The sequence below is a fragment of the Chelonoidis abingdonii genome, chromosome 14 (genome assembly GCF_003597395.2).
Source record: "Chelonoidis abingdonii isolate Lonesome George chromosome 14, CheloAbing_2.0, whole genome shotgun sequence".
NCBI classification, from domain to species: Eukaryota; Metazoa; Chordata; order Testudines; family Testudinidae; genus Chelonoidis; species Chelonoidis abingdonii.
In genome coordinates this window covers 15,563,983-15,581,975 of record NC_133782.1, presented here as the reverse complement: position 1 = coordinate 15,581,975, position 17,993 = coordinate 15,563,983, and the positions used below count along the sequence as shown (strand labels likewise).

Sequence of the window (17,993 nt, the reverse complement as noted above, 5' to 3'; positions counted from 1 at the left end):
ATGATGTCTTAACTCATCCATCTTTGTGCTAGACAAGGGGCCAAACTCTGCTCTCATTTAGACCAGTATAAATGTGAAGTTCTTCCACTGATTTCAATGCATTTACACCAGTGTAACTCAGAGCAGAATTTGTGTCTGATCATTGATGTTTGGGTCAGACTTCAATGCACATGAACCACAGGTTGTATAAAAAACTCCCACTGTTTCTGTGATTACATCATCCCAATTCACAAGTGAGGTCCTGCCCTAAACTCACTTACCCTTTCCCTACAAACTAATGCACCCAATAAACATGTCTTCTCTCTATTTACAACTTCAGAGCAGGCTATCAAACTTCTCCTTGAAATCAGTCCCAGCACTGTGTACTTAAATTGTCCTCCTGCCCCCGTATCATACCCCAACTGTTGCTGGGGTATGCATTTCCTATTGGGATCATAGATGCAGAAAAAGGAATTATTACAACAGATGACAACTGGAACTGCAAGCAAAGTATTAAATAAATACATGATTCAGCATCTGCTCAGTGAATTAAATATATCCCAGGCGAAACATTAAAATGCATATGCTGAGGGATTAAACTAGGGAGGAGTGAACTTGGCTGGGGTAATTTCAAACCCACTTAAAACGCTACTATTAATCTGCTCAATTGATATGTGGGTTTGCTATCCACGTAGGAGAGACTTTGTAGAAAGGAGGCTGAGACAGAAGGAAATTCAATGGAAAAAAATAGGGTGAAGTAGCTGAGAAGAGAGAGGAGCAAAGGGAAAAGCAAACAGAGAGATCTGAGCAAGCAATGAGGAGAGAGAAATTCTAAACAGTAATGGAAAATGGAAGCCTAGTTTGTAGAGTGCCACATACAGGACACTCGCCTGTGTTAGTCAAGCTTTGTGGGGTGGGAGATCTTGCAACCCCTATATATAGTACAGGCTTCTCTTTAGCTGGAAAAATATGGGGCCAGCTTCTCCTCTCATTTGCATGGATGAGACTCAAGGAGTTATACTGATGTAAGTGAGAGGACAATAAGGTTTTACAAGTCTTTTAATCACAGATCAGGGCAGGGAAGAGTTTACATTATAGGGCAAAGAAGATTTGGGAACTCAAACTAGTTTGGAAAATTAATTTTAAAAATAGTTTTAAGAGGTTTGCAAAACCTCAACCCTCACCCCCAGAGGATCATCCAGTTCTGTCTTAAATTAACTCACATGAGTTATGGGGAGCATATTATTAACTCTGTGGAAACTGTAGCTGAATGTACACACTGCCCCTATCCAACTCTCATTAAAGTCAAAGGGAGTGGTTGTTGTCTGTTCTTTCACTGTACTAGAAGCTGGATGAGCCTTTAGCATTTATTATCTGGAATAAAAAGACTCTGCGGGTTAGATGCATTCAGAAGTATGCATGGCACCCTCTAGTTGGCAGGAATGTAATCTGCATAGCCCATGTAACCCAGTGAGAGAGAACAGCAAAGTGGTTCAGAGACAGTGAGATCTGGTGTGAGCACTCACTGGAAACCCCAGCATGAACCCAACATTGAACTGATTTCTGAGGTTGAAAAATGGGGTAGGTAGTTATTTCACAAAATAATAACTATCACAAAAGGCCTGAGATGAAACAAAAAGAGGCTGTTTTGAGAGTTAAACTGGCTCAGTCGAAAGTAAGAATTGTTGGACATCTCATGACAGAGAGAAAGGAGAGTCTGTTAGTCTATAAGGTGCCACAGGACTCTTTGAGAGTTTAATGTGATTTCTAATCCAGAAAAGTTGGAGTAAACTTTGGCCTCTGAGGTTTTCACAAATGAATCTTCAAACTTTTTGAAGTTCACCATCGCTGAACTTCAGAGACTTCACACATGTTGGTGAGTGTGAACATGTTGCTGCTTTGTATTTATGTTTGCACATGTCCCCCCATAGGGTTATCTCCATTACAAAATCAATTAACACGCTTCCCTACTCCCACATTCCCCAACCATCTGCACATTTCATTAATTCTAAAATCTCTTACCTGGACCACAGGATGGCTCCCCGTTGGTGCTTTGACTGCCCCTCGACTCCCCTCTGTTTCATAGTGTGCCCGATGGTGAGGTTTTGGCTGCACTTCAATGCACAATTCATAAGAGCCAGACTGATTGGAGAGTGGCCACTCAAGAGGTGGGAGGGATGCAACAGGTACGCTGGACAGGAAAAGATCAGGCAGTTTGAAAAACTCTATGAGATATAGGTGTGATGGTGGCAAACCAGCTAACCAACAAACCCATTACAACTTAACAAGAGGCATTGCAATTGTAATCAGGACAGTTCACTTCTGTGTGAATATCAGAGAGACATAAGTAGACTAGCAATCACTAACCCATTCATCTTTAGTAACAGGAATCAAGAGAGATGGTAAATGTATTTGACTGTATACCTATATCCTGTAGAAGTTTCCAATATAACCAAATTAGCTTGTAGATGCTAAGTCCCTTTCATGTCTTAATTGCCTTTACATCATGTATGAAGTGTGTTCAGTCAACATTAAGATCAAATATATGAGACACTGCATGAAACTAACAGTACATGTATTGTCTTCAGCTTATCTATCTCTGTAATAATGAATGACAGGCAGTTGCCTTATGTAACTCAGGGTACCTGGGTTACCTGTGGATGCATAGGAAATAGAATGTTAATTTCCAAGTGATGGGTCAGTGTGCACTCAACAAAGAAGAATCTGCAGTCACATGCTGTGCTCACCACACTTGACAGCCTGTTTCAGTTATAAAAGAAAGCTCAGACTTGATCCTGCTATCTCTGGGCTGCTGAACTTTTAGCTGGGAAAGTTTAAGCCATGGCACTGAGATCTCCAAGTAGTTACTTGGAATACCCTGGAAAACGCAGGGAAAGGCTCTCACAGACTTTATCTAAGCTGCTCTTTGGGTTCTAACCTTTTGGGATGATTCCTGAGAGACTTGTGTGCACACCAGCAGATTCACTATTGCGGCTACAGCTCTGATCTAAGGACTGTGCAATCACTTGTAATGTATATGATCCTTTTCACCATTTAATAACTCTCTTCTTTTTTATTATTAATAAATCTTTACTTAGTTTACTGAGGATTGGCTGACAGCATGATATTTGGGTTAGATCTGAAATATCTATTGACCTAGGGTAAGTGTCTGATCCTCTGGGAATGGTAGAACCTCATGTATGGTGAACTGGGTTTTCAGTAACCTCTCATCATAAAGGCAGTTGTCTGGATGGGGAACTGGGGGCTCGAATGCCTAATAGGGACAGAGTTTTGGCTTCTTGTTAATGGAAGCTCATTTTGTTATTGGTCTGGTAAATCGAATCATAGAATAAACCACCCATTTTGGGGGGGTGTCTCCCCTGTTTCTTGCAGTCTGCCCTGAGTATTGCACTTTCAGCTGTGATCCATTTTAGGCACCGGTCACAGTAGGTACTCATAAAAGTACTTGTAATCACTTCTTCTCCCTAGGTCCAAGGTGCTGTGGGCTTCTGGCCCAGCTGAAGTCACTGGGAATTTTGACATTAACTTCAATGATGACTTTACCTTGTACCCTTAATTACAAATGCCACCAAAATCTAGGATTAGCAAATCTTTCTGTAAATCACACTCCAAGCAGAGACACAGTAGCTTCTTAATAAAAGTCTTTAATGGAAAGTGTGCACTTATATCTGATCTTTGCCATGCAGCTTAGATTTTAATAATTTATTGTGAATTAATAAATCTCCACTTACTTGGCCTGGTCTACGCTAGCGGGGAGGGAGGATCGATCTAAGATATGCAATTTCAGCTACGAGAATAGCATAGCTGAAATTGACATATCTTAGATCGAATTAAAATTACTTACTTCACATCCTCGTGGCTCTGGATCGATGGCCACGGCTCCTCCGTTGACTTTGCATCTGCCTCTCGCACTGCTGGAGTTCAGCAGTCGACAGGAGAGCAATTGGGGATCTATTTATTGCATCTACACTACATGCGATAAATCGATCCCCGATAGATCAATCGCTACCCACCGATCTGGCGGGTAGTGTAGATGTACCCTTAGTTTTGTAAACTGTGTTTTTTGGTTTTGATTATATAAAAAGAACAAAGTGATGTATAATATACATGAAAACAAAGATAATAATGCACAAAAAACACTAATAAAATGCTAATGTTTCTTACCAGATACTACATTTCCCTGTTATTAAAGTACAGGAAAATCTAATATTATAACATTACAGTAAAAGAAAATATGTTCAGTGCTGGGAATGGATCTTAACCAACTATTACCTCATTGAGATAAACTTCAGCAAAGACTCCTCTGATCAGACAACTCATAGAATTTAATGTCCTATATATTTTTGCATTAGATTTGTGGTTACTAGAGGACAATATGTTAAATCACACAAGGTCCAAATCTGTGGGCTGCTGAATAGTTCAGTTCCCACTGGAATCACATCAGTGAGACTTGAGAGCATTTGGTACCACAAAGGACTGAATCCATAATTCCCAAATACATCACTGTATATTGAGACACCAATCCTACAGCATGAGCTGAGGCAAAGGAACTTCACACAAGGACCAACACTGGTGAATCGTACTGCAGGATTAGGGGCCTTATATTTTAAGCTTCTTGGGAGGGAAACAGTATTCGTCTTTGAAGCGTGCCAGTGGCGCTAAATAAATTACATCCAGTGCTTCCACTGGTAAAATTGATCTGTTTATATGACTCTTTGCAGCAATGCAGCGTATCTATGAAGAATTTGATGAGAGTCAAGGAATAAACCTAGCAAGTGAAAATACAAAAATGTGAAAAGTATAACATACCTGCAGATGGGGATTGCAGGCACCAGCTGCTTTGGCCAAGACGGAGGTACTAACAAAATGGATTCAGGTGCTGAGTTTCTCCTGTCTTCCTGATCACAAGGCCCAAGGTAATCAACAGTCTGAAAGACGTGACATGGAATGCTGTTTTTGTGGGAAGGCACTGATGGGGGATCAGGACTGGTTTTCCAAATTTTCATGGGAACACCACAGGGAGGATCTGTGCTAAGGTTGTTCATAGCATCCATGAGACTAGAAGAGCTGGGCAACTGGGTATAAGTGAGCAAAGAGCTGTCTTCTCTCAAAGGGATGTGAGGAGAGGCTTGTGGAGAAGGGGTCCTTGACTGTCGTGGAGAAGTGGAAGGCAGCTGAGTGTTGCAGAGCTCAGTGCAAGAGTACCTCCGTTTTGCACCTGGCGATGACGACCTTGAGTTGGGACGGGGTGATGGTGAATGTGGTCCCAAGCAGGTATCCTCCGTGATGCTTGTTCGTGGTGACATTATTGGCGAGGTTCTAGGGGAATAATGAGTATGGATGTTTTGAAACTGTGGACAAAGGTCATCACTAGGGCCATTATTTGGTGAAACACATGGTGATGTGTAAGGAGAGAAATTTGTCTCTGAAATGAAACTTGCAGATGAGCCGCTACTAGCTGGGCTCAAACACAGCGGTTCTCTGTAGCCCTCATGGCCAGGGACAGGCAGTGTAAACCTTGGGCTAGCGGTGGCTGAGTTGGACTGATGTTCTACCAAAAGATCTGTGTCTCTGCTGTGCAAGGGAACCCTTGAATTAGTCAGTTCATTGGATGGAGTGATCTCAATCCTAGGGCTCAAAGCAGAGGCCCCAGGCTTTACAGGGTCCAAGTTGCATTTTGACCCTATGCTATCTGGCTGTCCATATCTGCCCATGTGATCTGCAGAAAGACTAGGAAAAGCCAGGGGGCTGTATGGCTTGAGGCCATAGTCCAAGACATCATCATGAGGGTATGTAACTCCAGTGGGTGGGCTGTTGGTTTTATGTGAAGGAGTCGATTCTTCTGGAAAAAGAAGGGTCTCTTTAAGACTATAGATATTACTACAGAAGCTGAGCAATCATGGATTAAAAAATGCATATTGATAAAATGGATGTGATCTGGTATTAGGTGAATAGTAGGTGGTTGTTTTTTACTATTTTGTACTGCAGTTAATGCATGTGAAAGATACTGGATTAACAGCTCAGGAAGCTTAAATCCTCAGAACAGGCACAGGATGGACAGTGACACTGCAAACTTCTCCACACTGTCCTGCCAATCTACGGTTACCTGAACCCTGACATGGGGTCACCTGTGGGGGTGAGACGGTAGTTCAGTTTCCATGCCTGTTTAATCCTTGGCCTCTCTGCTGACGCTGAAAACAGGGTACAAATGCCAATTGTGGTGATATGATTTTTGTATATTTTTATCTGTCAGGAGCTGGACTGAGACCTAACATGTCACAAAACCAGATCCCAAAGGGACTGAATAAAACTAAAAGACAAAAAAGCGTTTTTCCATTTTCTCATATAGCAAAGTCCAGGTCAAATATGATTCATGAAAACAAAGTTCAACACAAATATATAAATTACCAATTAATTCTGTTTTTACAGTGTTGTAGCCTTGTTGCTCCCAGGACATCAGAGAGACAAAGTGGGTAAGCTGATATCTTACTGGTGGAAGATACAAGCTATCGAGCTCCACAGAGCTCTTCTTCAGGCCCGGAAAATGTAACCAAAGTGTTAGAGTGTCAACACCTGTACCTTTGAGAACGAGGACTGATCTGTCAATCCATAGCTAACCAGACACTAAAAATCATTGTCTCAACAGAGACACTGGCTTTATGGCTCATTACAACAATTTGTAACCTACTAAGCCTCTTTTGTCCTGTGACTGCAGAAGTGTTAATTGCCCACTTCATTTTCAGTGGTTTATTGCAACCATATGCTTAACAATCTGTCCCACCTTGTATTTAGCTGTGACACTCTGGTTAGCTTTTCCAGGCCAAAACAAGAGCTCTGTGGAGCTCAAAAGCTTGTCCCTTCTACCAGTGGAAGGTCCAATAAAAGATATTGCCTGACATAGCCTTGTGTCGCTCAATAATTCTGTGTGACAGCTTATTTAGCTTCCTATTTCCTCAACAAAGCATGCAATAAGTCTCAAACAAGTGAGCATGAGTAATCAGAAAACATACTGTACAGTTGATATTTAAAAATTAAATACGTACAAGGAAGCCACCCTATTTCTTATTCAGGCAAACTATTTCTTGATTTCAAGTCAAAGAGCATTTGATCTGAATAAGGAGTACACGGTTCAGCAGAAGACGTCAAGGCTCAATCCTAGAATCTTTGCTTATGCAAGTAGGGTTGCAGGCCAAAGTCTATAATTATCTAAGAATCTAGATTTTTTTCAAATAGAGTGGGATGCCCAGGGGCTGCAAGCCACAATCCCCCCTCTACTGCCTTTGAAGTTAATAGCAAAACTTCCACTGATGTCAATGGGCCTGATTCTGATTTCACACAGGGGTTCACCAGTCCACTGCCATCAGTTTCAGTGGAATTACGCCTGAAGAGCATCTGTTAGTGAGAGCAGAGTCATGCCCAATGAGAGCAGCACTCAACCCCTGGATTTAATGAACACACATATGTTAGCTGCAGTGCTGATATAGTTTCACCAAAGTGACATCTGAAAGATATTTATCCACTGAACAAAATGATAGAGAATATAATAATAATTTCCACATTTGTCTCTAAATGATAAGAGGCATGGAATATTTTTGAAGATTTTTATTAATTTGGCATTCAGTAGTCAGAATTACACTGTAATTAATTATGGATTAATTCGCTTTTTGAATTCACCCTGGGGCATACAGCTGAACGTATTGCAGGCGAACAGCCCATCATTAAAATATCTAACTAACTGTTCCACCTTATTCTCCTAGCCATTCCCAAACAGCACTCCATGCAAGAGACCAGTATTACATATGTAATGCGGGAGGTGCCAATTGTGCATCTTACAAAAGTAGTGTATGTTTTTCCATGAAATGTTTGCTCACGCTCTCACACACACAGTTACATTTTATTTCAAGGGAATTTTTCACATCCTTTAATATTTCTTTTTTCCTGATACAATGCCAGTTTTGAATTGAAAGCATGCAGGAATCCAAAAGTTGGCTTCCCTGATTCAAATCCATCTTTATTTATAAAGGTAAACTCATTATTCCCCTGCTTTCCCAGATCACTTTCCAAGTGAAAAAAAAAATTATAAAATGCTCTGAGTTCTTGGTAAAATGACTCTTTCTAGTTTGCTACAAAACATGACCCCCACTCAACACCCCCGCCCCCAAAATACTAAAAAACACTAATTTTGACTAGGTCTCCTTTTTTGTTCTGCACATTTTGCACAGCCTCTGGGAAGCTGCATTTAAACAGAAATTCTGTGTGTTTTTTTCCCCCTTATCTTTTATGCCTCAAAAATGCCTGCCAAATGTTTATTTGACAGAGCCACAGAAGGCTCTGAGAGTCCCACTTGCAGATTTCTTCAGGCTCCTGTTAGCAGTTGCCTTATTTTATCACAGTAAATGGCTGTTTACAGAGATAACAAATTAGAAGTAACTAAATCTTGAGCCAGATACATTTTAGCATTGTTGATCTCAAATTTCAAATTTTTGGTATCCATGAAAACTGACTGTCATCCAGATCACACAAGTTCTGTGGCACCTAACACCAGAGACTGATCCTATGCAACATTTCATACAAGAGGAACTCATCACACACTACTACTGTACAAGGCAACATGCCCCTTCTCATTCATACAAAATGTCCCTTCCTTTGATTTCAGTGGAATTACTCTTGATTTACATTGTGTAAGTGAGTGCAAAATCAGCCCCCCAACTAGAGCAGGACCTGATCTCAACACTATAGGAGCTTAAACTTCTACATTGACTCAGTAATCATGGAACGGTTCTCTAGGCTGACCAATTTCACACCAAGGAACAGTAAAATGAATGCACGTTTCAGTTCCCAGATCAACTATGGCCCCTACTATACATAGCAATGTGATATGGGTACATAGACAGACAGATGATGAGATAGCACAATGTGGAAGTGTTACAATTCCTGTCCTCAGATCCTCAGCTACATTTGTGAAGTGATGCAGTTTTTCAGACGTGTGTGTATGTGCCTGGAGGGCATGAGGGAAGTAAAAAAATTGTCCTATATATGGAATTTTCAAAGATGCCGCTGCTAACAGACCTCACCCCTTCACATGTTTTTAAACTGAGCTGCAGAGATCTAATAAAGACGAACTTTAATAACTGAATAAATTAAATAAAAATTGAAGAAATGCTGAAGAAATATTAATACAATAAAATTATTGTGATCAGCATCATCCTACATCACTTTGCTTATTGTCAAAATACTTCAACAGTCACTTCCACCCTTACCAGCCACTTTCACTACAGGGTCAAGCAGGGGAATTCACATTCCTGCTATTATTCATAGCAACAACATGAACCTAGATTCATATAGCACTTTTCATCCTCAGACATTCCAAAGATCTTTACAGACTGTATGTACTGAGATCGCTCACCCACCACAAAAACATGGCAGGAATTCTGTGCCAGCAACACTACACACAATGAAAATTAAAACCATCTGTAATTTAACCTCCATCAGTTATCGATATAGCAGGCAGCATCACTGGAATCTGATCAAGGCACTAAGCAGAACATCTCTGAACATCACCTTGAAAAAAAAAATGCCAGGGGATCTTCACTGACCTAAAAAAATGGCTAAGGCCTCAGTATTACATCTCATGCAAAAAAGATCACCTCCAGCAATACAGCGAACTCCCTAGAACCACCCTGGTATATTGGCTCAGTTCTGCCTCAGGGAGAAGGCTGCCACTCACTTAATCAACATAACTTCCTGCAGTACCTAGGTTTTTCTTGGAGTTTTCCCATCCAAATCCCAATTCTGCTGAGCTTAGGAGATGCAATGAAATCACTGTCTGAGGTGGTATGGCTATAACCCCTGTGTTTGTGACATCACAGTCTGTCACCATAGAAATGATTGTGATGTTACAAATACAGCATTGAGACTTTGCTGCAGGAAAAAAGAGTAGAAGGTTGGTGTGAAGCAGCAATTCCTGCTTTAAATTTAAACCACTCTTTCATTTGGGGCCCAATTTGGTTCCTATTGAAATCGGAGGGGGGTGTGTGTGGAGGGTTGCCTTTAACTTCAGTGGAAGCAGGATGGGGCCTTTAATTAGCAGACACATAGTTGCCAATAGTCCCTTTCTGGCTAGCACTCTTGCTGGGTTTTGGACTCTGTTCCAGGAAGGAATAAGCCCAGCCAACATCCCAGCTCCCCCGCTTGAGCACCACAGGAGTTTATTTTTGTAAACAATGTCAGCCTCCTGCCTTTGAGAGGGGAAGTAAGGTTGTTTCTCCACATGCAAGGCAGGCCACTTGAGTGCTCTGCTGGCTGCTTTCCCTCTGCATTCACAGGCACCAGCAAAAGCACAGAGCAGCCCAAACACTAAGAGTGCCTGGGGGGCACTCAGCCAGACGGCCCCAAACAGTGGCTGCACTACCCTGGCCCCCTCCCCTCCAGGTGATGACAGAACCATAGCAAATGCACAGCTGGGCTAGCATATCTAGGAGGCAAAGGGCAGAAATTCTCCCTGTTTACAGCTTCACTATAGGGGCTTGTGCAGTGGAGAGGGGGGTGTAATTAGTTGTGCTGTGGGGACAAAGATGCATCAGTGGTGCTGGGTGGACAAGAAAAAAAAACTGAAATGGAGCAGGGGGGACAAAATGGCAGGACCTCAGGTCGGAGAAAAACAGGAGCTCCTTGAGATGAGAGAAAGCGGCAGAGAGAAGCCTCATACTACTGCTCCCCACATTGAAGATGTTAGGGGGAATGGCCCTACTGCTTTCCTCCTGAAAGCAGCAAAGGGGGTCAGAGTCTCCATCCTTGCAAACAGATAATGACACATACAATAAGCCTGTTGGAAAAGGTTTGGGGGGATTTTTTGGGTGGTAGGGTTTTGAGTCTTCTTATGGGGCCCTCCCTAGGTTCAGACAGGCAGCCACACTTCTGTCTGTCTAGCCCAACCCCACAGCTTTAAGGTTTTGTCTGTTTCACCCATGTATGGCATCCTAAAACCTGGACTGTGAGCTCTCTGCATAAAGACTGTCCTCTCTGGTGCTTGGCCCTACAGTGCCTGTCACAATGTAGTCCTGATTGGAGCTCCTAGGTACTACTATAATATAAATAATAAGATATAGATATATTCAACGTACTTCCAAATGCATCAGAAAGCTCATACAACCACCGAGTGGTTGGAGACTCCTTGCCCCCTACACACACACCCTAGCTTGCATGAAGAAGAATTGTCCATCAAGTTTATTTTTAAGAACACATGAAGTTAAGCCACACAGAAATATGGTAAGTGGACTAAGTTTAAGGACAAAACTCTGTATTCAAACTCTCCTGACTTTGACAGGCAGTTGAAGTGCATAAGGAAGGAAAGCTGCCTCAGGCTTGTGTATATTCAAGATTTCCCCAGCATGAAAGTTTCTCATATTTTGTATTACTTGCAACTACAAAGCTGCTTAGACTGCCAAATGTGATCTGGCCAATTAGTATGAATTTAGAGAGTAATGGATCATCAGCACAACAGCATAACCATGCTGGATTTGTGTAAAATCATCTAAGAAAAGCTAAAGATAGCACTATCCAGGATGCAAAAATCAAGAGAATTTAAGGTAATGGGCCTGATTTGGATCTCACACCAGTTTTCCAACAGTGCAACTCCCTTGATTTTAATGGAGTTATTTCTTATTTGCACCAGGGTGAAAGGAGAATCCAGCCCACAGAATGTTAAAATACATAAACTACGTAATTGAAAGGGCACAGTAAAGATATTTTTCATGTATTTGAAAAAGCCCTTTCTTCTGTTATTTACCCTAACTACTTGGAAGTGTAGAGTGAAAGTTGGTTTCATAAGTGAAATATGCTTCTCTCTAATGTGCATATTAGATTCTTTATTGCAGGGCTGCTGATAAACACTGGGCTGTGCTTACTGGTTTGTTTATTGCAGGGCTATTTACCAACACTGAGGTGCTGATATTTTTTCTTTTAATAAAAGCAGCATGAAAGACTTTTTGTGGCAGGGTGTGTGTGTGTGTGGGGGGGGGGAGATGAGGAAATTACATGGAGATTGAAAACAAAAGAAGCCAGGTCCCAAATTTGACATATCAACATTGGCATTGTCCCTTTAAATCTGTGTAAAAGATTACAGCTACATTGGGTTGAAGATGTTAGCAAAAGGTTGTGCCCAGAGACAACTGCTGCCTTCAGGTCTGCACACAACCTTTCATTGTTCTTAGTGGCACTTGCTTGTATCTTAGGGCAAAACTAGTCCTCAATCATTTTATATAGACATTTTTATGGGTCTCAAATGACTCTACAAAGAATGGTGCCCCACTCTGAACCCTCAGTATTAATGGATCTTAACTAGTCACCAACTGATTGATAGCAACCAGAGAACACGTCTCATTCCAAAACACAGGAGTATAGGAATTGCCATTCTGGATCAGAACAATGGTCTATCTAGTCTAGCATTTTATATCCCACAGAGGCCAGTACTCTGAAACATCTGTTAAGATGTATGAAACCGTACAGAATGGCTGGTGTAACCTGCTCATACACAAAGTTCTTTTCTCAGCCAAAAATGGAGAAGGTTGATCTTCAACTGGAAGAAATTCAGCAGATGGCTTTTCAAGAAGACATTCTCTGAGCAACAGGAAAGGATGTCTCTCAGGTTTCAAAATTAGATAAAATCAAGACAGCAGCACTAAGAAGTTTTCAAAGCCTTGGTCAGGTGAATCTTCAAGAGAATTAAAAAAATTGCACACACCTTTGGATTCCATGGGAAAACTTAATGCTCATCCCTACAGTACAACACATCCTCTTTTCAGAATTCCAGAAGTCTGTTTATCTAAGCAAACCTCTCAGTTCAGCCTGCTACTAGCTGGCATTTCTAGTTTTAATACCCTCAGAAGAAGATAGCTAATGAAAACCTTGAGATCAAAGTTAAAAGTGAAAGGCAAAGTGGAAATTGGCACCTTTTTACTACACTCCTGCCTATGTAAATGCTTGGCTTAGAGATGACAATCCAATATTAATAATATTGACTGTTGGATTTTTATTTGCTCTTTTTTTCTCTCTGTTGTTTTTATAGCAGCCCATGTTCCTGTTGTCTCAGGCACACATAAGCACTGGAGATGGCCAGCTGCTTTCAGTAAGGATATTGCTGTCTTTTCCATGGCAACAGATTGTAATATAGATACTAGTTTTAAGACATAAGCTTAAAAGGACACTGTCAAGTTACACTATTTTTTTTTCATTTGTCTAAAACAAATTTCCCCCAGGCTCCAATCCTGAAGCCTGAAATTGATATTTGTTTCCTTGCCAAAAAATGGATCCTGTTTACTATGTTTACGGTGACGACTTATTATAGGGTTGGCCAGGAGAGATGGGCTGAGCATCCTAATCCATAAGGCAAAACCAGAGTCACACAGCCAAATGTCTCTGAGTATATGAACTGGATTCAAAACCTAGAATCCGAAGACACTCCTATGGCTTAGGTTGTGTTTTGAATCTAAAACTGAAAAGGACCTGTTTACCTTGTTCCTGCTGAGATGTAGCCAAAACCTCTCAAAACCAATCATCAACTACAACAAGCTTGACATACGGATTAAAGCTTTTTCTTTAAATTTTAAATCTTCTGTTTTCTGTTGTAAACATTAGTACATTGAAGGTTACTAATGTACACAAATTGCTTACAGATTCTGAATAGGGTCTTTTCAAAGACAGGGAATGTTGTCCAGATTATGCTAGTATTTTGTTGTGCGCTTTCTTGTGCTAATTATTTCCATCTTGGGAACAAACAAAATTAATGGTAATTATGGTTTCTAGCGATTCAAATATGGGGAAAGCAGGCTTTAGAAGGAAGTTACATCTCTCAACAAGTGTACACTGCTCACCATTAGCGTGGTTGAGAAGCTGAACCTTTCTGCACCCTCCTACACACTACAATATCCTGTGGAGTTTCCTACTATAGACTACTCAACAGTAGCCTCTACACTAAAGAGATGAATGAAAAAAGAATCTGAAGACTTCACTGAATATGTTTTTCATTGAAATAATTGCCCTTACCAGTCACTGGTTTACTTTAGCAATTTTGAAATTGTATTAAACCTAAGAGATAGTGTGGATTTACGATAAACTTTAGATTATATTAACCATCCTGCTTCTGTTACATTGCTTGTGCCTAGGAATGCAGCAATAAGAAGAATCTACTGTGCTAATCGTGCCATACTTGATACCTACTTTATTTCCTTCTGCCACACTGCCCCCTATGCACTGAACAATCTTCCAGTTCCAGCGTGGCAAGCCATGACATTCTCTTCATTCAGATCCTTCCCAGAAAACTGACTTCTTTTGCAGTGTCCACAAAAAGCGATTCCATCTCAAAAACTAAATCCTAGTTAGTCCCTTCTCTGTGTCCTATCAACTGTTGCTATATAGTTTAGACTGGAAATTTTAGGGGACAGGAACGCTGTGCATTTTATATCACTTAGCTAACGAATAGTAAGAAATCAAGCATGCTCAATTTTGTTAGGCCTGGACAGCTTAACACAGTGGCTGTTAACCTTTCCAAACTACTGTCCCCCTTTCAGGAGTCTGATTTGCCCTGCATACACCCAAGTTTCACCCCACTTGAAAACTACTTGCTTACAAAATCAGACACAAAAATACAGAAGTGTCACAGCACACTATGACTGAAAATTTGCTGACTTTCTCATTGCTACCATATTATAAAATAAATCAGTGGAAACATAAATATTATACTATACACTGAAATGTAAGTTCATAGAGCAGTAGAAACAAGTCATTGTCTGTATGAAATTGTAGTTTGTGCTGACTTTGCTAGTGCTTTTTATGTAGCCTGTTGTAAAACTAGGCAAATATCTAGATGAATTGATGTACCCCCCTGGAAGACCTTTGTATACCCCCAGGGGTATGTGTACCCCTGGTTGAGAACCAGTGGCTTAACATGTAACTTTGGGCAGTGTGGAATGAGAAGGCATATATTCACATATCAACCTTTACAGCAATTCAGGCTTATGTGGGCTTTGCGGGATAAAAAATGCCCCTCTTCTTTTTCTGGAAGGACTCAAATTGTAAAGTTGGGAACTAGAAAATCCATATAGTCCTTTAACCCAATCATTTATGATGTCAAGTAGCACACGGGACTCCCATTTTAAATTCAACTTTCAAGATATCCTCTGCCAAGATGATGCTAGTCATAGGGAGCACAGTAGGCATCCTCAGCTACAGTCAATTCCATTGCACAAATGTGCACTATTGACACTGATGTGCAAAGTATTTTAGAAAGGGCAGGCAAGCGCCTCCAGTCATTCAAGTCACTAGATGGTAGCCAATCTACCTTGCCTTAGTGATTGGTTGCTACTGTCTTATAAAGAATCTGAACCCTAAAATAATGTTAAAGCAACCACACATTTCACCTAAAACTAACTTGTAAAATAATCATTTCCCTCACTATTAGTCACTCCAGTAAAGTATAAAATTAGGCCTCGCTCCTGCAAAGATCTATGCACACGTCTAACATTACAACTGTGAACAACTTATGCAAGTAAAGTTCAGCAGGTGGGTAAGTCTTTGCAGGAGGGGAGCCACAGTGAGGAAGTGTGACAGTTTAAAAACAACAAATTCAAATGATCTGACATAGTTTAAATCATGTTTCTCTCTCTTCTGCATTCCCCAGTTTTTTGAAACCAAAATGTAAACGTTATGCAACTTTGAGCAAGAGGCAAACACAAGGCAGTCTGTTGCATGTGTGCATTGGCTGTGTTTTGCCATTGTGATTAAATTCATCTGCCTGCTCTCTAGTCATTCATCCCATTACAACCAAAGCAAACAGTTCTAAGGGGATAGATACACTGTGGCTACTGCACGATGAAGAGCAGGTGAAGTTTTCTTTAGCTTCCTTTCCTTTTGCTAATACAAAGAAGCTCAAAATAGATTGTCCACAACGGATATTGTAACCTCACCAGAAACTGTAGCATTTCCCTACCGCCCTCTTAGGGTTAACTGGAGAAAACAACTTGATCGCTCCCGAGAGCGCAGCCAACCCCTCCCCTGAACTACGGTTCCTTCTGTCCAAATTCTGGAAGGACCAGCCTCATCCCTGGCACAAAGCCCTACATATTCCAGACACCCTCGGTACTTTGAAGCCATTTATCACATATCCAGGGGCACAGGGGGGTTAAGCTGGTTTTTTTTTCAATTGATCGTCGCCACAAACCTTCTGTACACTTCAAGTAATCATAATCATAATCGAATAATATCGAAAAGTCGAATTCCTCCTGCGAGCTGATGTTTCGATCTGGGTCATGGTCCCCCTGCTGCAAGTCAAACTCCGGATCCTTATGGGTGGAAGTCATCTGTGTCGCCTGGCCAAGTCCTGCTTTTATTAACAGGGAGAGGAGATGGGGGCAAAAATGGACACCTCCCTGGCTGGAAAGCTGTGAATTTCACGCCCACCCAAAAAACCCCAAGATCCTTCGAAGTATAAGAGGAAACGGGAGTTTAAAAAGAAAAAGAAAAAAAAAATCTCCCGAGCTCCTGTTGTCACCTCTCAGCGCAGGCAGCTGCACTTTTAAAGCAAGGTCCGCTCTAGTCTATATGAATAATCCGGAATGGGATGGTGAGGTGAGGAGTCCCCAGCTGTGTGATGGGTGAGTGATCCCAGGCTGAGATTCCCCGTTCCTAGTCCCGTCACACAGTAGCTTAGTGATAAGAGTGTGAAATTAACTAGATGAACAGTTGCAACTTCCTGTTCTCAGCAGCCACCTGCAGCTCGGAGGCGGGTCCTGCCTGAGGGAGGAGGAGCCCCCTCCTGCAACCAGCCAAAGGGGGACCGGGGGAACTGCCCTGTAATTCGCAGGACGATCAACCCGGGGATGGGGGTAGTTTGTGGCAGAGAAGGATGGTGGGGGGGCAGAGAGGGAACTTGGTCAGGAGCAAGAGATGAGAGAACCCTGGGCCCTGGGGAGCTGAAGAGAGGGGAGGCCGCATTTGAAAGTGGGGTGGGAGCTACATATTTTGGGGAGTGCAGAGAGGAGCCTACATGTATGTACATGCGAGCGGGGGTGGGGGGAGGATGCATGTATTGTGGGGAGAGCTTTTAGCTGCGATGGTGGGTTTTTAGTTCAGGGTGGGAACCTTTGATAAGGAATTTTGCATGTGCCTGGGTAGGAAGCATGTAGGAGGGAGAGATGATTTGGAGGTGGGGGGGTGAATCAAGCGGGCATGTGCATGGGCAAAAGTGATTTGGGGAAGGGCAATAGGAGAGTATGTGAGAGAGGCTGGAAGGAGATGAATTCATCCAGAGAGACTGGGGATGGGGAATCCACAGAGCGAAGAAAGGAGGAACAGAGGAGGGAAAGGGAGAAGGTGGGGGAGACACACCGGAAAAGAAGAGAAGGAAGGAAAGGGACTGAGTATTTGCACAGGACAGCAAACTAGACTTTACAAATATGGTGGAAGAGATAAGGAGAGATGTGGCAGAAGGGGAAAATAGAGAGGAGGAAATGAAAAGTGAAAGTAAAAAGAATAGACACAAGGGATACAAAATAATGTTTTTAAGGGGCCTTATACTTACTACAGAGCTTATATGGCAAACAGAAGGTGGTTCTTTTTAAAGGAGTGGATAGTATGGACCGTAGGGGTATGACCAGAAATCTGCTGAAAGCAGCAAACAGCCTAGGGGAGCCTTGTTCAGCCAGCCTCTTTCCCCTGGCTAGCATTTTTTTTCTATGCTGAATAAAATTCTTCCTCTTGGATCCTCCAGCCCCACTCCTGGGATTGTTCATGTGGTTGCACTTGTTTTATGTGCTCTGGAGGGTCTGCTGCATCCCAGCCACCCTCTGCTCTGCCCCCAGCCACTGTTTCATGCAGTTCTCACTCCTTCCATTTCAATCTGCGGATTTTCACTAAGTGCAGTGTAGGACAGTGGGCAGGTTTTGGATTGGACCTATCCAACAAACAAGGACAGGCCTCTCTGGACGAGGTTGTCTTTA

At 41.9% G+C, this 17,993-nt stretch overlaps 1 protein-coding gene across 4 annotated transcripts in view; it reads right to left on the bottom strand.

Moving 5' to 3' along the window:
- The window catches only part of NFATC2 (nuclear factor of activated T cells 2), a 117,337-nt gene extending 99,585 nt beyond the window's left edge, over positions 1-17,752 (bottom strand). For 2 of the 4 annotated variants that reach the window (XM_032804016.2, XM_032804014.2), the window contains exons 1-3: positions 16,217-17,752; positions 4,810-5,842; positions 2,002-2,170 (exon numbers count right to left, since the gene is read on the bottom strand). In XM_032804016.2, coding sequence (XP_032659907.1) covers positions 2,002-2,170; positions 4,810-5,842; positions 16,217-16,355 — 1,341 coding nt within the window. In that variant the 5' untranslated portion in view covers positions 16,356-17,752. The remainder of the gene's footprint in view (positions 1-2,001; positions 2,171-4,809; positions 5,843-16,216) is intronic. The other 2 variants (XM_032804015.2, XM_032804017.2) reach the window with 2 other exon arrangements.
- Positions 17,753-17,993: the final 241 nt, after the last annotated feature.